The 23,497-nt window shown below is 36.9% G+C and overlaps 1 protein-coding gene across 1 annotated transcript in view; it reads right to left on the bottom strand.

Annotated features, from left to right (window-relative positions):
* Window positions 1-22,091, bottom strand: part of MMS22L (MMS22 like, DNA repair protein) — an 81,350-nt gene extending 59,259 nt beyond the window's left edge. The window contains exons 1-9 of the mRNA XM_070953819.1: window positions 21,913-22,091; window positions 19,147-19,272; window positions 18,209-18,261; window positions 14,626-14,713; window positions 14,368-14,542; window positions 12,833-12,926; window positions 7,573-7,703; window positions 5,408-5,521; window positions 2,732-2,911 (exon numbers count right to left, since the gene is read on the bottom strand). Of these exons, the coding sequence (XP_070809920.1) occupies window positions 2,732-2,911; window positions 5,408-5,521; window positions 7,573-7,703; window positions 12,833-12,926; window positions 14,368-14,542; window positions 14,626-14,713; window positions 18,209-18,261; window positions 19,147-19,272; window positions 21,913-22,091 (1,140 nt within the window). The remainder of the gene's footprint in view (window positions 1-2,731; window positions 2,912-5,407; window positions 5,522-7,572; window positions 7,704-12,832; window positions 12,927-14,367; window positions 14,543-14,625; window positions 14,714-18,208; window positions 18,262-19,146; window positions 19,273-21,912) is intronic.
* Between the last annotated feature and the right edge of the window lie 1,406 nt (window positions 22,092-23,497).

The following is a 23,497-nucleotide window of genomic DNA, read 5'->3' as shown; positions in this document are numbered from 1 at the left end:
TGTTCCAATCACACAAAATGTTGAGAGTTCTTCAAACCTCTAGATCCGTGATGGCAAATCTATGGCATGCATGCCAGAAGTGGCATGAAGAGCCATCTCTCCAGGCACGCGAGCCATCGCCTGTTGTTCTTCTGGGTTCCGGCATGCCAGTCAGCTGGTCTTCACATACGCGGGAACACTGGAAACCGGAAGAGCAGCCGCCCGGTGCGCATGCGCACCGGGCGGCTGCTCTTCCGGTTTCTGGTATGTGCATGCACTCCCATTTCCGCACTCAATGCGAAAAGGTTCGGCAACACTGTTCTAGATTATTGATCCAAACAAGCAATTGGGTTATACTTGGCTGAAAACAACTTGGTTCTATCTGAAAGGATGAGCAGAAAGCTACAGAATTATCAGGCATGGAAAGCTTATAATAAGATCCAGGGACGTCTATGGCGGGAGGGCAGGACAGAACTAAACAGACATTGCCCTACGAGATCTACCTCTTTCAGAGCTTTAGTTGCTTCGACAGAAGCCTGTGAATACCCCTACTCAAAGCTGGATCAGAGTCCTGGCCTGCTTTGAACAATGCTAGGTTTGGAAACTAATAACAAAGCGAGTTTTTTGGGAAAGGATTAAGACAAATAAGAAAAAGAGCTCTGGTCGCTCAGCAGATTAATTAACATCCACTTACAGCTGCTGCCTGCAATTACTGCAAGTTCAAATCTCACCAGGCTCAAGGTTGACTCAGCCTTTCATCCTTTCTAAGGTAGGTAAAATGAGGACCCAGATTATAGGGGCAATAAGCTGACTTTGTATAAATATACAAAAAAGTATGAAGGCTATTGCTTAACGCATAAGCCGCCCTGAGTCTCTGGAGAAGGGCGGCATATAAATCAAATAAAAAAAAAAAGACAAGAGTTGTGTTTGTCATAATGTTGAGCTTTTCACTTCTGATAATTTAGTGGTTGCTGTAGTCTTTACTGCTTGCAGAAGCCAAGCTGAAGCAACCAGACTATAAAAATTAGTATGCATGTTCTCAGTAAGGCTGATTATTTAGTAATTTTGGTTTCCATTTTTTTTTATTAATTTTCAAAACGTATTAATATTAAGCACCCGGATTTCATTATGGTATTCAAGGTCAGTGTAAATTCACAGCAATAATTTATCAGACATTAGGATTTCATAGACTGGGTTCATACAGAAACAAAGTGATGCTTTTATTAAAAGCAGCTCATTAAACAAATCACAATTGGCTGGGGTTATATGCCATTCTAAAACCAAGTCAAATTGTAGTATGGCTTAATCAGTTTCTCTGACCAGCTGAAAAATCCAAATAGAATGAAAACAATGCTTAAAGAATGATAACAAGTGGAAAATTTCCCAAATAGAATATGTATCTAAAAACTACAAGTCAACTGAATGAAGTCAAACCCTCAGTGCTTAACATACCGTATATATAAATACATATATAATTATAATACTGTTTTCTCTGGGGTAAGAAATAAGATGCAGAACAGGGAAAAGAAATAAATTCAAGAAAATAAAGGCTTTGGATTTCTTTTTTCTTTAAAATTTTTACATAGCTAAAATTACTTTACGCCCAATTAGTTCACTAGATATCTTCACAAATGTCTACCATTCAAACCATCCCTGCTTCCACCCCATTCATATTTAGGTACTTGGTGTTTTTTTCCAAGATGTCATCAGCTCTACTGATCTCTCAGTTTTGCATTCAAATCACATTTACTATATTCAGCATCCATCCATTCTTGACCTTAGCTCTTCTTATTTTACCACTTAAATCCATCTGCATTCAGCTTACTTTTATATTTCTCCTGTCATGCCTCTCACTTCGAGATAAGAAAGAGGACAGCAGCGTGTTGTTAAACCAGAACCATTTCTGCTTCTTTTGGTAAACATTTCTTGTTTCAGACCTTCTACCATTAGCATTGGCCCGTCTTAGAAAGTTCTCACTTTCAAATACGTGAATTTATCGACTTGCACTTGTTTTTCACTACTTGTATATGACTCGTAAATGTTCACTCTCCTCTCCCTGTCAAGCACCACTACCTTGGTCTTTGATGCATTAATTTTCAAATCCATCCTCCTTGATGCATCATATAGTCTAACACTCACAGCAAACCATTTGATTTCTCTGCTAATAATATGGCTTTATTTATATACAAAGGCAAATGAAGTTCACCTTCCCATCATACACTCCATCATCACAAGCATTCTCCGTACATTTCTCCACAAATACATTGAAGGGGGACATGGCACAGCCCTCCATTTGTTCTGAAACATCCTTTATCTACCACTCTTATTGCATTCAGCCACCAACTTTCAACAACATAATTGTGCAAAACATTCAAGACTACTTGATTCAAGACTACTCTCTTTATAGTACATTCCTTCTAAATCAACAACCATAACAATAAAATTTCTTTTTCATATTGATATGCGCTCAGTAAGCTTAAAGAATAACAGGAATTTAACAATTAAAAGCACATTGTAACCTTTGACCGTTAATATTGTCTTGTTACTAATTTGGTGTCTTTCATTTCACTTTTTAAAGAGTATAGAAAGCATTTTTTTAACTCAAAGGTAGGCTAAGATTAAGATTCCTGAAGCTCAAAATTTAAGAAATTTATATGCCATTTTGTTCATTAAGTATTAAAACTTTTGGGGAAATTAAGGAAATATTAAAAACGCCTTACAAATATTCCCCATAGAAAAAGAACAAACTTACCTTTTCATCTGTATATCCATTCCGGTCAATATGATAAAGTGATGCCAGGTGGGTTATAATCCACCAACTGAAGCTCAGTGGATCCTTGCATGGAATTGATTCAAAGGCAGATACTGAATCAGTACCATTGTTTTTTTTGAATAGTTTCTTCAGAATTTTATTTAGCCAGTTCCAAAATGACTGTAAAGAAAACCAACAGTTTTTAAAAGGAAACCTGCACACTTTGGCCAACTGCTTAGCTCTTGAGAATTTTTCCTATTGCTTTTTTGCTTCACCAGATAGCAGCTTACACAGGACAAATTTTGTGGCTGAAATAGAAAACAATCTGATCTTTTTCTTAGCTAACCTTTTAAACATACCTTTGGATATACTTTCATTTATATATAGTTACTGTTAGCCAAATATTAGTTTTTCTATGTCAGGGGTGTCAAACTCAAGGCCAGATCCGTCCCGCGGGGTGCTTAGATCTGGCCCATGGGGCCACCCTGGAAACACCGAAGAACCAGCTCGCTATGCCTCTGCCAGTGAAAACAGACCACAGGAGGGCTGTGTATGGCCCTCCTGGGCTCTGTTTTCGGCTGTGACGGCCTCCTCAGCCCTCCTGAGCTCCGTTTTCACTGGCAGAGGGCTGCAGGAGGCTGTCACAATTGAAAATGGAGCCTAGGAGGGCCACACACGGCCCTCACGAGCTCCGTTTTCACTGGCAGAGTGCTAGCAAAACAAAATACTAGCAAAAGTGCATTTGATCACATGAGTGATGAGCTGGCCACACCTATCCAGGCCACGCCCACCTTGGTCCCCCGAGGCCTAACACAACCCTGATGCGACCCTCAATGAAATCAAGTTTGACACCCCTGTTCTATGTAATTCTACTTTTGGTAATATATTTTTCTTAATGAACTCAGGTTCTGAATTGGACAAGGGTATATTAATTCTTTGACCTTCACTGTAAACTTAATATGATTTAGAGTTCCCATGAACGCAATCAAAATATACCATTAATATAAATGTATACCATTTTGGGGGCAATCTATGGAGAAAGGGCCATTTGACATAGGACTGTAACAAAGTAAGAGAGCAAAATCAAGTCTCTTGATTGTAAGAGGCAAAAAACCTGAATAAATAAAAGAATCAAATCAAGTTCAGCCACATCTCAATCAACAATTTCTGAAGAAACCTTTATATTCAAAAATCCAAATTATGCAACTAAGGTAGGGATAGGCAATCTGGTGCTTGCCAGCTATTTTAGATATAAACTTCATGTTGTAACTATATAGTTTAAGAGATTATATATCTTTAGATTATATAAAGAACAGGAAATATTTTCAGTATAATCAAGAGAAGGACAAACTAGATGTGGGCAATGATTTGCTATTATTTGGTGGAAATAAAGACAGATTTCAGGATTCTCCAAGATTGTGTTTTGTGATGTTTTGTGATTACTTATACTCAGGCAAATTGTTCAATTAAAAAAAATCAATTCTAGCAGGATTCTAGATTGATACACCCAACATTTGCTTTTATTCCTTATAGTAATGATCATGGACCCACCAAAAGTAAGTAAAATCAATAAATGACAGTAAAATAATGTAACAATACAATACCTTGCTATCCTATTTAATATAATCAATAACCATTTCCAAATGTATGTAGGATCCAATCTGGGTCCATCACACTCTGTTAGAGAGAAGTTCCCTAATTATGGGCTCCAGCACGAATCTGAAAGCTCGGAAGACTATTCAATCTTCTGTTGCTTGTATCTTATGGTTTATATTGTTTATTTAGTATCCTAATATGATTTATGTTGATTGCTTATTTAGTATCCTATGACTATCACTAAGTGATGTATCTTATGATTTATGATGAATGTATTTTTATGACTATGATCATGATTTATCACTTATTGCTTGTATGTTCACTGAGATTCTATTCTATTCTATTCTATTCTATTCTATTCTATTCTATTCTATTCTATTCTATTCTATTCTATTCTATTCTATTCTATTCTATTCTATTCTATTCCATTCCATTCCATTCCATTCCATTCCATTCCATTCCATTCCATTCCATTCCATTCCTCTGGTCCTGGTGACCGACCCAGATTGGATCCTGCAACATTATCCTGGGACACATATATTTGCCTTCATTCCAAATGTATGTACTGTTAGTAAAGCAGAAGTTCTATGAGTTACAATGTAAATCAGTTTAGAATAGTGAAGCCCACAACACACATCAGGAAAAGATAAAGAGTCTATGAAGAAGCTATAACTATTGTCTGGACATGCAGTATTAATTTATGACTGACCTCCCCAGGGCCAAATACCAGAAATTTTAACTATAAATTCTTAGTGGTGGAAAGAATCGCTTATTGTGCTATTGATTCTTTAAGCTACTACAGTGCTAATGATTCTCCAACTAAGTCTGAATGGATGGTTGCCTTAGTCCTGGTCTGATAATATCCAGCAATACCATGCTGAAAATTATTTGACCCTGCTGGTCAACTAACATAAACTTCTTTAAAGTTTACAGGGGGAAAAAAGCAACACCTTTGATATAAGTTTGCCTATGAGGTGGATAAAACCGTTTGATATATTTGTCAAACTATGAATTTCTGCAGGTTTCCAACACAATCTGTTTCATGAAATGTATTCATGCTGGGAATGTAACAATTCCTACCTCTGTAAGAGATGCTTTATTTCTGTGGTCAAGCAGATGAATAAGCAGAACCCACAGCTCTTTTATACAGGTACAAGTATAGTGGTGAGTAATAAGAGCTTCAGAGAGCCTAACCTGCAACAAATAACATTTTAACTCAGAGAAGATAGAAGACATTTCTACATGAACAAACTTCAGAGATGGAGGAAGCAGTTGAAAAATATGACTGAAATACTTGAGTGTAAATATAAAAAGATTAAGCCATCCAACAAACAGTATAAATCTTTCTTTCTTTCTTTCTTTCTTTCTTTCTTTCTTTCTTTCTTTCTTTCTTTCTTTCTTTCTTTCTTTCTTTCTTAAAAAAAGAAGCTGCCACATCTTTGTATCCATGTGCTTGAAATCCAAATTTAAAGACTGTGCATTATCTTTGTGGTGTTATAATTTCATCGCCTACTGCAATTTTTCAGAAGTTACTCCCTTTAAGGAAGAAAATGGATAGGTGTGAGCTTACGTGTGTGTGTTAGAGAAAAATAGAAAGAGACTTATCTAGATCTGTCAAAACCACAAGGAATTATTTATGTGCCTAATACTAAGAAAATGTTTAAGGAGTGTTCATCTCAATACGATTCATACACATTGATTGCTTCTTTATTGGTGAAAAATTGTTTAAACTGTCCTACTGTTAACACTTAGAAAAGGTAATTTTGGTGACTTTCTTCTTCCTGTTCCATTCTCAAAAACAATTTTTGGAAGAATGGCCTACTTAAAAATCACATTTAAATAATCTGGTTATATTTGAAATTTCAAGTGCCACATGGACCATTATTAAATAATGCATAAGCAAATTTGTTTAACATTCATATACATTTCGGAAAAATGCTTCTAAAACTAGTAGACTAAGTCTATGCCTTATCCTCTCTATATTTTCTTAGTATCCAGTTTGCCGAATTCAACAGAGCTTGTTCTTAAGTACTGTGGTTATTTAAAGTTACCTGTCAGATATGAAGGGCTACCATTCAGGATGGTTGACATTATAGTTAAAACCTGTTATACTCTATATCATGCAGAAAACCATCATGGGTTTTAGAATAATTCAAATAAAAGGGATACAGAAGAAACAACTTCTTTTTCTACTCCCCACAGTATCAGCATGAAAAAGAAAAAAATAAAGCCATAGACTGCATAAATAGTTCTTAAGAAATTTCTGCAGCATTACCTTTGTAAACTCTCTATTCCTGGTATGATAAAACTATGTTATTGCTAAATAAACCAATATTTTCAAATTATTCAACACTAATTTTTATGATAGAACCTATAAATGCACAAATTTAATGCCATACATGATGGAATAAAAACACTACATTGTTCCGAAGCAATGCAATATTTCCTGAATTGTTTAGTCTGCCATCTTTAATCAAATGAGTTATACCTTGATGTACCAGCAGGTGGTACTGTAGTCACATATAGCAACGGAATACCACTCCCCTTTTAAGATTTAAAAAGTTTCATTCCATTTTGCATTGCATTTGGAAAATAAATACTTACTTTTTACATGTCACGTAGATTTGCCCTTTATCCAATTCAAGACTAACCTATTTGATAGTTTAGAGTTAATTAGCTGAATAATTTATTTTGCACTTGGGAACTTTGGAAGGGAAAGGAAACAATGCCTAAGAATGATTTATCAAACAAACCTTTTCATTTTTATTTTTTTTTGAAAAAATAGAGTACTAAAAATTGTGTGTATGTGTGTGTGTGTGTTTGTATGTGCATGACGGCATGTCCCTCCCCACACATTTTATAACAAATGTACAACTAAAATTAGGAGATAAATGGATATAATAATTCTTGTAACCAGCTCTTTTGCTTCCTGTCACATTCTAAAGACTGTTGATCTCTCTAGAGCATTAGGGCCATAGGAAAACAGGAATATCTGGAGTTTCCACTTGCCAAAGACCTTGCTCACTTTTAGAGTTCACAGACTTCATTTCTGGACAAAGGCATTTCTCAAGCTGTATTTTCATTTAACTACCTCACACAGGTGAATTAATAGAAGTAGCATCTAACCAAAAGCACTAAGATGAATTTATCTGGGAAATACTGTTTTAATATATATTAATAGATACATTTCTACTGTCTCAGAAATTTAGGCAATATTACCATAATATTGAATAAAATTGCAATACCTTTGAATACCTCTTAACTGACAAACTTATCAGATCATATAAGAGATTACCACAGTGATCTTCGAACAAACTGATATTGGTTAGATTTTCTCCGGTTAAATTTGTAAATCTGTGAGCATATATGGTTTGCCCTAGAAAATACAAATAAAATGAGAAAATCGAATTAATGAATGTAGAAACAGAAATATGTTTTCAGTGCAAAAAACAAACAACTGCAAACCAAACCTATAGTCATTCATTTTCTAAATTTATCATACAGAAAATCTCAACATTTGTATCATTTGATGTATAATTTGTGGGTGATCTTGGACCAGTCACTGTCTCTCAGCCTAACCCACCTCACAAGGTGGCGAACATACTTATAATACACCTCACATTGTTGTGGGGAAAATAAAATGCTCACCACTTTGAGTTAATTAAAAAATAATAAAAGGCTGTATAATAAATAAATAAATAAATAAATGAAATAAAAAATTTGATGTCACTATCTTTGCAGCTGGATGAAAATGACCGGTGCTGGTTCAGTAACAGAGTCTTATATCCTGTTTTAGATATAGATACTTGTAGGGCAAAATATTTAATTGCAAACCATTTCCTCCCCGGTTCCCAAGAAAAGGTTTTTTTTAAATATTACATATCATACTTATCTATACAGGAAGCTTTACAGACTAAATTGGTCATGATGACATTAATGCTGATTCCATTTCTGTAGCTTCGTTAGTTTCCTTTAAGCATAATTAACTTTGGGGTCCAAAATTACTATTGCAACACATAGGAATTCCTTTACTCTACTTTCTCCTCCATCAGTGCATGCTTCAAATGGCCTCTGCGAGAATGCTATTTACATTTGGAAAGGAACAGGAATGCTTTTGGCTATTAACGTTCAGTTAGAACTGAAGAGAGGGAAAAGCATTATTGAGAAAGCACCACTGTATGCATGGGTAGGAAGGGAGCTTGGGAGATAGGAGAATTACAGTATTTTTTGGAATATAAAACGCACCAGAGTATAAGACGCAGCTTAGTTTTTGGGAAGGAAAATAGGAAAAAAAAAATCTGCCTACCAGGTATTCATCTGGCTAGCGTCCTTAGTCTGGTCAGCTTCAGCACATTAGTTTGCTGGGTTTTTAATCCCCTGCTTGGGGATAAAAAACAGCTTCTAAAGCACAACTGATCTTTGGAGAGAGAAGCAATGAAAAAAGCAGGCAAACCACGGAGATCGCTTCACTCGCCTCGTTAGGGCTGAAAAAAAGCTTCACAGCTGAGAGTCGGAGGGAGCAGGCAAAGCACGGAAGATCGCTTCACTGAAAAAAAGCTTCTAAAGCACAGTTGAGAGTCGGAGGTAGATCGCTTCACTTGCTAGCACCTCGTTAGGGCTGAAAAAAAGCTTCGAAAAAGCTATATTCAGAGTATAAGACGCACCCAAATTTTCAGCCTCTGTTAGGAGGGAAAAAAGTGCGTCTTATACTCCAAAAAATATGGTACATCTGAAGATGGTTTGAATTCTGCATTTCCCCAACATTGCTGTTTCTTAGATTGCTCTTTGTCCTCCTTTCTCTCTGACTACTGAAAGGAAACTCTAAAATTTAGAAGGGGGAATTAAAGCAATATTTGGAAGGAAGGCATAGCCACGTAAACAGCTCCTCAGACCAAAAGCACTCCATGCTAGCTTTTATTGCAAACTCTAAATTCTTATTGTTAAATAATGTAGAAAGGAAGTAATCTAGAATTAAGCATTGTAAAACATAATAAAATGGATGTAAGGTTGAAAATACCTACGTTTTCTCCTTCAGCCTTCATGTGTTAAATTAGCTCTCACAGTGAATCTGAACAAACTTTTCCTACTATAATGTGTGACCTTTAGTGTCTGCCCAATTCAGAATATAAATCCTCTCCCTATATTGTGCAACTCCAAGAACAAATATTTAGGGGTAAAGTAGTCTGAGTACACAGAACATATATTGAGTAAATGTGAATAGGGTGCCTTGTTGTCACTTAATTCATACCTTTTTATCAATTATTAAATAAACTTGTGGAAGTATAGGTATAGAGAAGTTAGGAATAAGGGGCATTCATCTATCATTCAGCAGCTAAGATTGACAGTACTCTACATCAGTGCTGAATGATGTCTGGTTACCACTGATCCCTTTAAAATGGAGTTGTCAATCAAGGAATTGTTTTTTGAAAAAAATCTGAGTATATCTTTACGCTTCATTGGCTAGAGTAACCAGGATCTCTCGGAATAGCCATTTTTGACCCCACAATGTATTTAGAATATGAGTAATTCTAAACATTGTATTTTTCTGGATACTCTAAGAGAACTTGCATGAATAATTTTAAAAATACTAATCACACGTGAGCACACATTACACCTACATGCCTTCAAAATATTTTTATATTTTTATAACTTCATTAATAAAGATAAAGATAACTGTTAAATTTAGAACTCTGCTATAACATTCAGATTGTTGAGTGTGCAATTTGTGTAAGGACCTTTTACCCTCTCAAAATACAATGAAAACAAAATGTATTTGTAAAGAATTAAGTTAGAAATTCCATCAAAATCAAAAGGACAGTAAGTGTTTATTGATTTTAAATCAATAGGACAAATAATAAATGGATAGATGCATTGATCTTTTAATTGATTTATAAGTGAAGTTTTGCTGTGAAATTATAATTAATTATATAATTATAATTGTGAAATTATATAAATCAGTTGAGTTATTCATTGATTTTAAAAAATGGTGCTGCACAGATGAATCAATCACATTAAGGCTGTTTATAATTTATAATTTGAGGACTAAAAGATTATACTTAAAAGAAATGAAGTAGAAATAACCTATTTTAGGAATCCCCAAACTGGTTCCTTCAGAATATTGTCTGGATTTCAACATAATATCAGACTTCAGTCTCCATAATTCACTGCCATTTTTCTAATTTAGGATACCAGGAACTTAAGTTTATCATATTCTGGCAGGCATCAGGATGAGGAAGACTGATCTTCCCAATCACCAGATATCCACATAAGATGGTAATTTGATCTTTTCTGTTTTATTTAGCTTCCATTGTTAAAAACATGTTTGGACTCTTCCCCTAAATAGCAAGAAGTAACAGGAAGCACAATCTATTTCCATATTTCACTTTCTCTTTTATTTCTTGGTAAATTACTTGGAAATGTTTTTATTGCACCTCCGTGAATCTTAAAATTCATTTGTTACTAAATAGTCTTAACAACCATTGTGTAAGCTTAGGTTTTAATAGAGCTATGGGCAAATGAACAGCTGTAAAAATTGAAACTGTAAATAAATAAATGCAAGCATTTTAAATCCCAATTTTGCAAGCAAAAGTAAACAAACTCATCAAACTGTAATATACTTAAATGAGTGTTTCCCATTATATCTGAAAATTTGAATTTTTAATTTTTTTTTATTAAAAAGTTTTCAAGACAGAAAACATTTTTACAAATCCCCCCCTCTCCCTCTACTCCCTCCCCCACTACCACCCCCCCTCCCCCCCGAACTTCCCAGAGCAAAATACAGGGTATAGCATTTATCAATCATAAGCTAAACTAAACTAACAATCTATAAGTTCCCGCACACCCCCTTGAATTTTTAATTTTAATGTAAACTTGCTAAAACTGGACAATGAAGTCCTGGTTTAAGAATCTTAATAGATCCGCCAAAATCCCAGAGGTAATGGAAGTACCACATTTAAAAATATGAAGATTGATGTAAGAATCTCAGTATTTAGAGTGAGTCAAGGATGAAGATCCCTGATATCAGTAATGCAACCCACAACTTCTCCCCTTCCTTTTGTAGATTGCATCACTTTTCTTGTGTTTGTCCACCCTGCCCTACACAAAAGGAAGAGCAAACTCTGTAATCTGAGTTAAGAGCCAGAACTCACTAATTAAAACAAAGCTTAATTTTCTCATTGAAAATTGTACAGTTAATTCTTGAGGTATGACTATTTGTTCACAGACTAAATTTACAGGGACCCTGAACGACTGGTGGTTATACCCAGTCCCTAAACGTACAGCCGTTGCAGCATCTCCAAAAATCAAAATGTGACCACTTGGCAGCCCTCCAGCATTTATGACCACAGGCACTTCCATCTACCTATCTCCCCCCACATCTGCTGGCCCTGCCACCCTTATACCCTCAGATAACCTTCACTGTCTTCTTCCTGCCACTGTTGAAATAACAACTAATCTCTTTCTTTAGGCAGCTGCTGACCGTGCCAGGCTTCTTCCCAAGGCCATGGTGACCTCTTGTCCAAATTGTGCATAGCCTATTGGAGAGGTTTTGGAAAGCAGATTGTGCTGGCCAGGTCAGCGGTGGCAGAGGCAGTGGAGTGTAAGGTGGCCAAAAGGGAAGCGATGGGGAGACGTAGACTGTTGTGGTCTGCCATCAGCCTATGGAGCTGGCAGTGGAGTCGGACAGTGAGGAGGCTGGGGAGGACAACGGGCCAGTCCTGGAGTCAGAGAAAGTCCCGGATAAGGGCTCTGCATCTGAGGCAGAGATGGGGCCAGGGCCATCTGGGAGCAATGCGTGGACTCCGGAGCCTCCAAAGGCGGATAGCAGAGAGGTAGAGGAACAAGAGGAGCCTGTTCCTAGTGCACGCATGCGAAGAGCTGCCAGAAGGCAAGAGCAGCTAAAGCAAAAAGGATGACTCGGGAGTAAGGCCAGGAGATGATTGGCCCTCCCAGAAGGCTTAAAAGAGCAGCAATGGCTCTTGGGATCTTTGTAGGAAAGCAACGTTGCTACATTTGTTCTTGTTGGCGTCTCTTGCTTCTGAACTTTTGCCAAGAAAAGCCTTGGCAAAGCAGGGTGCCAAAGTAGATAAAGGTGATAAGGCTGAAAGACTGTTTATGAAGAATTTGTTTTGGACTTAATTTGGACTAAGATGAGAATGAAGTAATTCTTAGCTGTTCTAATAAAATATGTTTATTTAGGACTGATTGTGTCTGGTAATACTACTTGGGTCTAGGTTATAACATAGGCAGATGAGTGAGTTGAAAAGAAGGCAATACCTTATCTTAACACGGCTTGAGGCTGGGAGGGACCAAATCAGGAGTAGTTTGGATCAGGTAAGATCCTTGGCTAACAACTGCTGGGATCTGCACATTTCATAATGTTAAATACACTTCTTTATGAAGACTACAGAATATGAACTCTTCTTAAGACTATTGCTTTAGCAATTATTTGCATGTGTTTTATTTATCCTTCCAAATAACACAAAAGATATAAACAAAATGACTCACTTTGCATCTTTTCACCAAGAAGATGGAGGATTTCCAACACTGACCAGTGAATGTCTATGTACAGATGCAGCAAGTGCCATGATGGAGGAAATAACTACATTAAAAATATCCAAGAAAAATACTGCATGTTATATTTTAATTCATATATGCAGAATACACCGTGACATATAAAGATTTTAAAATGAACTGGCCTTCCATGTGTTGGAAACAGATTGATAATTAATGTAGTAGGGTACATGTAATATTAAAATGATGCCAAATATTGTTACTTTTGACCGAACTCAAAAGAGAAAAGACAATTCTTTAATAACAAAAACTATAAGGCCCTGTTATTACTACGATAGTGTAAATAGGTATCCAGTTATTTAAAAATTATAGCACCACTACAGGTTAGTCCTCATTTAGTAACAACTAGGACTAGCAAGTTTCCCTAAGTGAAACTTCAACTATGCTTACAATCTTACTTCTGTTTCCTTTGCTTTATAGACCTGTGAAGCTCATAAATACGAAAACTGGTTGCAAAATTACATTTTAAACACCATTATAACTGCAGTCACTAAACAAGGCAGTTGCTAAATGAGAACTCCCTGTATATGTAGTATATTTTTATCTCCTTTTTACCCCCAGGAATGTTTTTCATTTTTATCTCAGCATACATATAAACTAGAATATTTTGAATTTCCTATATATCCAATAGTAATGGTTTAATATACTACAAGACCATCTTGTTTTTGAAAACAATGATGGGCAATTCAACTCTTCTGAATTCAGGGAAAGTGTGGGGATACAAAATACTTTGGGTACTTTTATACAGGTCGAGTATACTGTCCTATGGAAGTAGGATTGTCCATTTTACTAGGCACAGAGAAACTTGTGAAAAATTTCCTAAAATAGTGGAGGAGAAGAAAACAAAGAGCAAACTGAACTTGGATTGGGACTTTGGGAATTGAATGAAAATAATGAGCAGAGACATTAACCCCCCCAATCCACCCATTCCTAAAGACACATGTATTCTAGAAGGCAGACATCCTAATGCAGGGGTCTCCAACCTTGGCAAGTTTAAGACTTGTGGGCTTCAACTCCCAGAGTTCCTCAACCAGCTTTGCAAAGCTGGCTGAGGAACTTTGGGAGTTGAAGCCCACAAGCCTTAAACTTGCCAAGGTTGGAGACCCCTGTCCTAATGTACAGTATCTCACACACGTGCATATTAGAGACAAAATTTTCCCCAAATTCAGAATTAATGGGGAAGAAAGACCAGGACCTGTGTATGAAGTTCAACAGGCTAGATGAGAAACCTCCTGGGAGCTGGCCTACAAGTTACAGATATTCCATATCTATTCCAAGAGATAAGCCCTAGTAATATTATCTCTTACGTCATCACTTGATAATGGTGGTGACTTTGTGCCATATTTTATCACATTCCCCTGTGGCTTCTCATCAATGTCCCAACATTTACAAATAATATACTCTATATTTCTGTATGATCCTCATGTTTGATAATATTACTTATAAAGGAAAAAAAAAAGTCAGACCACCTTTGATTGAGGCAGAATGGTATTTCCTTCTAGAATGCAAGCAGGGAGGTCATATAGGCGGCCAATATGCAGTGTCAAAGAATAGAGTTCTTCAACAATCAAGGAAGGGAGTTGTGCTTCTTGTTTCTCATATGGATGGAACAACTCATCTTCTGTTTCACGTGGCTCCAGATACCTGAAAAAATTCATGGAGACATAGTACCACACAACATAAAATATACAGAATGGATGAAACAGGACTTATGCTTGACATCTCACCTGAAGATGAAAACTTTCACATATTGCAGGAACTCAACACATTTTTGTCTCGTATTATGCGCTTCTAAGTGACGGTTTGCAGCTTGACCTGAAATAAATTGGAAATTAAGGATGGACTCTTAAGGAGTTCATGCACTACACAATTTTACTTGATGTTCATCTTAAGGGTAAACAACAATACATATTATCATTGCAATAGTGGTGAATATCTGTAGCTCGGGTATAAGACGAGGGTGAAGGTTTGTCCTCCGAGCTTCTGGGTTGGTTTCCGAACCTTTCATTACCAGGCTAGGTAACATCTTCAGCGGAGTTTAAGGGATGTCAGTGTTCTTCTGTTTATAAGGGCTTCAGGTGTGGGTGTGTCAATCACAAGATCCTCACCTGACACATCCACACCTGAAGCCCTTATAAACAGAAGAACACTGACATCCCCTAAACTCCACTGAAGATATTACCTAGCCTGGTAACAAAATATTCAGAAACCACCTCACAAGCTTGGAGAACAAACCTTCACCCTCACATATTATCCTAACTGTGTATTGGGGATCCCCAAATTCACTCCCTGAGTTGAATCATCTACACCAGTTATCAAGAATAAGCCAATTCATAAATTAGAAGAATAAGAATAAGAATAATTTTATTTCTATACCGCCCTTCTCCCGAAGGACTCAGGGCGATGTACAGCCTATTAAAAACACAAGACAACATCAGTTAAAATAGTTTAAAATTATTAAATAAATTCGGCTCGATTTAAAACCCCAGAAATTTAAAACCCAATTTAAAATTGTTATGTTGATAGACCAGCCTGGCAGAACAACAGGATCTTGAGTGCACAACGAAACACCCAGAGGTCGGAGATCTTATGTATTTCCGGGGGCAGTTCGTTCCACAGGGCTGGGGCTCCCACAGAGAAGGCCCTCCCCCTGGGTGTCACCAACCGACATAACACAATTAGGGTTTTTAACTGTGAATTGCGACCTCTTAGGATCCTGTGAACAAATTGGCATATTTTGAAGGGCTCGTGTGCCGAAGCTAGAAACCCACCCTGAACTTCTTAAAGAAGTGAATCCCATTCTGCCTAGACATACTGGCTGAGGTTTTTCCCTAGGGAAACGATATCTGGACTATTGTCCACTAGTCTAGGTTTTCCTAAACAAGAGTACAAATGGTTAAAAAGAGAGAGAGAGTATCTCTCTTCTCTTAAGTGCTGAGGGAGAAGGAAAAATTTGGGGACATGGAGGGGTGGGGAAGATGTCAGTCAAGGCAATCATCCTTAGCAACAACTCCTGTCACTGGAAATTTTCACAGATCATCCCTGGGCTCCCTTTACATTCTGTGCAAAGAGTTCAAGTTTGGTCTCCCCTTTTCTTGCCCAAGGCTGCTTTTCCTTTCCCCAATACTCTCACTTGGCCAAAGTGGGGAGCCTGAACCCAAGCAGCCCACTTTCCCAAGGCAAGACAGTTAAAATCCATATTATACATTGTGCAACTCCTGGAAAAGCTTTATAAGCCAGAAGCTGAAAAAGACAGAGGCAGAGGGAAAATGGCTCCTTTACACATTTTCACATACCTCTTACATACATAAGAGCCTTGGTAGTACAGTGGTCTAAGGCACCCTGTTATTAAGCTGGTTATTAACACAGCTGCCTGCAATTACTGCAGGTTCGAATCTCGCCAAGGCTCAAGGTTGACTCAGCCTTCCATCCTTTCTAAGGTAAGTAAATTGAGGACCCAGTTTGTGGGGGCAATAAGCTGACTTTGTATTAATATATAAAGGGATGAAGGCTATTGCTTAGCACATTGTCAGCCACCCTGAGTCTCCGGAGAAGGGCAGCATATAAATCAATTTTTTTAAAAAAAAATACCTACAAAGTGGATCAAAGCAGGCATCAACTAGGAGACAAGAAGACACTGAGGTTAAGCCTTTCCTTCCAGGCTTTGGGAATCAATAAAGAAATGCCCTTTTTGTTTTTCTTGTTTTAGTGCCTAATATGAAAAGTTAAATAACCTAGCCTTTCCGCAATCTGGCAGTATCCAGTTTTGTTGGACTACAGTGCAGTTCAGTCATTCTGTGCCCAGAATTCCTCAATGGTGTGTCATGGTATGCATGAGAGTATTACTATCCAACCAGATGGCACAGAAGGGAAAAGATGATGTATCTATCCATCTATCTATCCATCCATCCACCCACCCATCCAGCCTTTATTACTTTTTAAGTAGCTCAAGGTGGTGAACATATATAATACTCTTTCCTCCTTCCTCCTCTATTGTAAAGTTACAATAATAACTTTAACTTAACTGAGGTGAATTGGGCTTAAAGAGTTACTGGTTCAGTCACCCAGCCAGTTTTTCATCCCCAAGCAGGACTAGAACTCACAATGTCCTGGTTTCTAGGCCAGTTCCTTAAACACTATATAACCTACACATACACATTAATTTTTCTCTGATGGTTGCGATGAAGCTGTTTAAATAAGTTTTTGTGTCAGGATTGGGGAGCCCATTGCCTACAGTTTCCTTTATCTTTCACTATTAGCCACATTGGTGGGAGACTAATGGGAATTTTAATTCAGCAACATCTGGAGCATCACAGCTTCTTAATCTCATATTCATTTCAGAGCCTATCAATGTTGTACGTATCTTTAAAGGCATTTATGGAGCTTCTGCTTTATGGCTGCCCACTCAGAATATGCTATGCGTTTTAAGGAACTGGCAACCTCTTTATCTATCAAGCAAAAAGTATAATTGTATTTAAATGACTAATATTTTGTTCACATTGTCCAATGTTGAAAACATGAAGTACCAAATCAGCTGTCAAATTTTCTGTTAGATTATTTGGATAACTGCACTGTTTTTAAGATTTTTCTTTTTTTAAAAAAAAAATAGGGATGTGAAATTTGTTATGTACACCACACAGCATCAAGATGATATTTCTTTTGCTTTCCTTCCTCTCTTTCTGTCCCAGAAGAAATATTAAGGCATTATACCTTAAGGCATTATTTGCCACACACACGTGGCAAATAATAAGCTAAAAACAGTGTAACTAAAAATATATCCAGAAAAATAATTTCTTAAAAACAACTCAAAATTCCTGGGTCAAAATGTGTCTCCCACATTTAAGTGTTGAGTGAAAAATAAATATGTATCCGATTATTTTGCTGGATTGCCAGAATCAGTATAGGATGCCAACTTTTTTATCATAACGGTCTAAGAATTCTTACAAGAACAATTACTGTGCAAGTGGTCCCCAACCTTTCTAGCTCCATGGACTGGCAGTGGCGGTGGGGGATGGTTTTGCGTGCGCAACCTAGATCCCATGCATGCGCAAATGAAGCTTCATGTGCTCACCTGCCACTTACATGGCCCGGTTCTCAACAGGCCGCATCCCGGTGGTGGTCTGTGGACTAAGGGTTGGGGACCACTGCCTTACCATATTAAATGTATATCTATATATATCTGTACATGTATGACTGTCTTGGATAGGCTCCAAGTATTTATCTTTGTGTACATAAACACAAACACACACACAATTTTATTGTACAAACTCTTGTAAGGCACATGTAAATTAAAAATATTTTAAAATTTACCAAAGTCAGATGAACTTGACTGAACAAGGTTTTCTAATTTGTATATAAATTGCCTGTCAGAATTTAAAGAAAAAGATGTTATTGAAAATAAAAGTATATACCCAAATACTGTATTAAAACCATACATGTATCTCTACACAGACATACCATATGTTATGATCATAATATGATTCATGATGAATTTATTTATGATGACTATGACCATGATTTATCACTTATATCTTTTATGTACACTGAGAGCTTATACACCGAAGACAAATTCCTTGTGTGTCCAATCACACTTGGCCAATAAAGAATTCTAATATCCATATATACTGTACATACAGCACACGCATATGCACACGTATTATACTTGTTAGACTTTCTTTTAAAAAACATTTATCTCTGCAAATCATCCATGCCAACAAGCTTGCCAGCCTAGGTAAAGCATCTTTTCAGAGGAGGATGGATTCTTCAATCTTTACTAGGAGTTTCTTTTATAAACAGCTTTAACTTCCATTAAAGTTCAGTAACAATGCACTTCAATAATATAGTTAGTGAAAGTCCTCAGAACAAATACTCGGAACGAAATAGTGTAGGTTTTAAGAAATATGGAGCAATATAATAACCAACAATATATTACAGGAATAATAATAATAATAATAATAATAATAATAATAATAATAATAATGCTACTTGGAACATTTACATCTTAAGAAAGTACTTGGTTGATACCTAGGATGCTGGCAACAACCCGTATCAATCATTAGCACCAGTCATTTGTGATGCATTTTTGAATATTCAGTTAACTGAGTTTCATGTTTAATGAATTAAGTAAATAACAACAACAACAACAACAACAACAACCACTAGCACCAGTCAATGGTATTTGTGATGCATTTTTGAATGTTCAGTTGACTGAGTTTCATGTTTAATGAATAAAATAAATAATATCATACCTCAATAATCCAAAGAGAAATGTACAAGATTCAACTAAAGCAATTTCAGTAACCCATTGAAAATCAAATAATTCCACAATGTCCTTTTCGTAATCAAGTGGAAAGGGATCCAGCCCCAGTAAATTCCTAAGAAACAAAGTTAATATTGTTTGTTTCCTTAAGCAACATCCATAGGCATTCTTTAACTGGGCACCCTCCAAGTAAGCTGGGACTTCATTTTACAACTAATTCCAATATTTGTCCCAACTGGAAGGTTGCACACATCTATTCAATTTGTATTTAATTAATATATCATAGCCTTGCTCATTGGTGACCAAGATAATTGTTATATGCCCCCTGGTGTATGTCTTTGTATTCACTCTATTTTAGAAGGCCCTTTAAAATCAAACTGCGTACTATATTAAAAAAATCTAATCGAAATGTAACTATTTATTTGCTGCTTGAATTACTTCATGTACCCCATAAATGATTAGCTTTGCAGTACTGTATAATCAAATTTCTTAACATGAAATGCATAGGGATCTCAGGAAGTAGATCTCCAGCTCAGGGAATCTTGATTTTTTTAGATCATGTCATATGTCTCACAGTATTCTTTCTGGATTGGTTATGGGAGATCACAATTCTACAGCCTAGCACACTGATTGCACAGTTGATAACTATATTTAAGGCATTTTGGTTATTTTCTGTATTTTATTGCAATTCTCATTTCCTGCTATTGCATGATCACTTCTATACTTCAATAAACTAGCTTTCGGTAGTAATTCGTTTTTAAAAAATCAGTCAAAAACAGCCCAACATAGGTAAGGTACACAAGTACAAATAAAAGTACTCATGTAATCCAGAAAAGCACAAACAACAACTGGCCTACCCCTCTGAAGACAACATATGAGTTGGGAAGGGGGAAAATATTGTACTCTCTTCCCCTTTCCTGCTAGCAGCGTTGTCTCAGGGCTTCCAGATACTGATACGAAAAATATCTAATCAAGTACCACCACTTTGTTAGTCCCATAGAGAAGGATCTCTTAATTTAAATGCAAGTTGCATGACATTACCTTGGAGGGGCATATGACACTGAAGGAACTGATGGTCAGCTAATTTGAAGAAGCAAAGGCTAAATGAGTGAGTGAACTCCAGCAGCTAATTGGCAGTGACCATGAGAAGGCTTAAGAGCACCTCATGGATCATCACAGATCTGCTTGAGAATCACTGGTATACAGGTAGTCCTCGAAGTACGACCACAATTGAGTCCAATATTTCTGCCTCCTAAGTGAAACATTTGTTAAGTGAATTTTGCCCCATTTTAGGATCTTTCTTGCCATAGTTGTTAAGTGAATCACTGCAGTTATGAACATGGTGGTTAAGTGAATCTGGCTTCCCCATTGACTTTGTCCCTCAGAAGGCCTCCAAAGGTGATCACATGAACCCAGGACATTGCAACTGTCATAAATATGAGTCAGTTGCCAAGTGTCCGAAATTGGTCCATGGGGATGCTGCAACAGTTGTAAGTATGAAAAACAATCATAAGTCACTTTTTCCAGTGTGGTTGTAACTTTGAACAGTCACTAAATGAACTGTTGTAAGTCAAGGACTACCTGTAAAGGTATTCAGTCTAGAGAACTCTGTCTAAGGCAGGAGTGTCAAACTGGCAGCCCGCGGGTCTGATGCATCACACGTAGGCCACACCCACCCCAGATCCACAAAGGGAAAAAACATTGCAAAAGCATACATCATGTGACAGTAATGTGATGCCACAAGTTTGACACCTGTGGTCTAAGGCATGATATATATATTCTACATTTCAATATACAAAGTGTTGTTGCTACAGAACTTTGTCCTCCTTATCATGAGATTATTAAATTTATATACTGCCCATCTCACTATAAAGCAACAGGAGGCATATATACAGAACAACCACATAAATTATCTACAGTACGGGTGTCAAACTCAAGGCCCGGGGGCTGGATCTGGACAACGGGGTGCTTAGATCTGGCCCATGGAGCCACCCTGGAAATAGCGAAGGAGTGGCCCGCGGTGTCACTGCCAGCAAAAATGGAGCTCGGGAGGGCCACGTGCTCCATTTTCGCTGGCAGAGGATTGCAGGAGGCTGTCCTAGCTGAAAACAGAGCTCACAAGGGCCCCCCAAGCTCTGTTTTGCTTGCAGAGGGTTGCAGGAGGCCATCCCAGATGAAAGCAAAGCTTGGGAGCCTGTTTTCACTGGCAGAGCGCTTGGGCCACCACAGGTATCCCTGACACGAGTGATGTCAAGCTGGCCACGCCCACTCTGGCCATGCCCACTCCGCCCGCCCCCCAGGTCAAACACAACCCTGATGCGACCCTCAATGAAATCGAGTTTGACACCCCTGATCTACAGGAAAACTAATTCATGGCCTGAATGTTATAATTGTCTGAATCACTAGTACTAGACATAGAATCAGCATTATAAATATGTTCCTTATATAACATATAACCCAAACTAAGTAGAAGAAATATTGTAGAGATATTCCATAACAGCAATATAAAGAATTATCCCCAAGATCTATTCAAACAAAAGCCGAAAACACTAATGGGATCATAGTGGCACACAGCAGCTGTTAGAAGAAGCTAATTAAACATTCCAAATTCTCAGTTCTGAACATACTCACACACCAGGGATTTTAATACTATTCCAAGTAATTATGATACTGGAACATTCTTAGTAAAATCCAGCTTGTCTAATAGTATGTTCAAAATAAAAGTCCCATGAGCAGCATTTTAGGTTTTACATACCTCTTAAGAGAACCACTTGCTAAATAAGAATCAGGAGAAAAGCTTGTTCCTTCACTTTTAAGGTCTGAGACACAGGAGAAAGAAAGAATTTGGGAGTAATGTCCTTCTATTTCCATTGCAGCCTCTAAACTCTCAGTAAAGGAAAAAGGCATGGAGTGAGTGCTGGAGTCATCATCCATTGTTCACGCTTCTCCCTGGAAAAATAAAAACATGCAGCATACATTTTTCCACATGTTTATTTTTCTGAATTATCAGAACTAAATCTTACCTATTAAAGTAGAACGTGATAGATTTTCCACAAGGACTTAGAAATATGTCAAGGCACAATAAGTTTTCAAATCAGCTGAGCATCTGAGTACGTCAGAATCCCAAAACTATCAACTAAATTCATTGTGTCAGCTCAAACATAACATTAAACTAGCTGCAGATTAATATTTACAGTTGTTTTCCAGATGTATTGCAGTAGAAATCTCATCATTCACAACTGATTATCAAGTTAGCTGGGTAATGGAGGTTATAGCACAACATACTGCATCTTGCTGGGGAAAACCAAATAAACAACAGTCATAATAATTATAAGATTGATGCTGAGCACTTATGTGTTTCCTTCTTTTCTTTTTACATAGCCATGAGACTATGAGCATTTATTTCCTTTTTAATTAATCAGTTGAGCATCAATTCGCAGCGTTTACATATTCTGTCACGCCATTGAGCAGCTTTTGTTTGTCCTTTGAGATTAGTGTGATTTTTTATTCAGTTTATATCCTGACTTTCTGCCATAATGAATAAATTTAGAGCCTAGCCAATTTTACCTTAAATCAACTATGATTTAACACGTCAACCCTTAATGTTATGTATCAACTATATCAGCAAGTCCAACAAATGCAAGTTCTTTACAATGCCATAATTCAGTATTTATGTTATGTCACTGAGGTAGATATGACATTCTGAGGAGGAGCTGCTGGAATGTCTCCATTATCAGAGATTATGATAACACCTACAAAAAAGGTAGGCTTCCTCAGTGGTTCCTCAACTTGAAAAGTTCTCAATTAGTTCTGTCAGGTTCCACCTGACTGTCTTTTCTGTCCCTAAGAGACATTTCATTTTTCTCAAGTTTGTTCATTACAAATTTAATCTTGGCGATACATTTTCTTCTATTATTGGGATTGTTACCTATTAATTTCTTATTCATTTTAAAAATTTACCATTTATTTTTATTCTTTCTTGTCAATCTCTTGATTGACAGGAAATCTCAAATTACTTTAATACATGCATAAATAATAACTAGTTTGTCATGATTCTGCTTTTGTAAATTTGAACAACCGATAATAGTCCTATAAATATTTTCCGCTAGGAATGTACATATAGAAGTGGCATTATTTTTTAGGGAGACAGCAATTCTAAGTGAACATGCAAATGGAATTAAAAGACAAATTTTCCACCAGTTCCATCTTATGCTAATTTTCCCCCATCGGTGTAAGTGAAATCTCAGCATGAAAAGGATAAGGGACAGTGGGGGTAGCCTTGCTTTTGTTTCGAGTGTCTGTTCATATTTCCTTTCTCAATTTATTTTAATCAGAACAAA

The sequence above is a fragment of the Pituophis catenifer genome, unplaced genomic scaffold, assembly GCF_029215685.1.
Source record: "Pituophis catenifer annectens isolate HBS135680 unplaced genomic scaffold, rPitCat1.0.hap2 SCAF_1, whole genome shotgun sequence".
Lineage (NCBI taxonomy): Eukaryota > Metazoa > Chordata > Lepidosauria > Squamata > Colubridae > Pituophis > Pituophis catenifer.
This window is presented reverse-complemented; position numbering and strand designations above follow the sequence as displayed.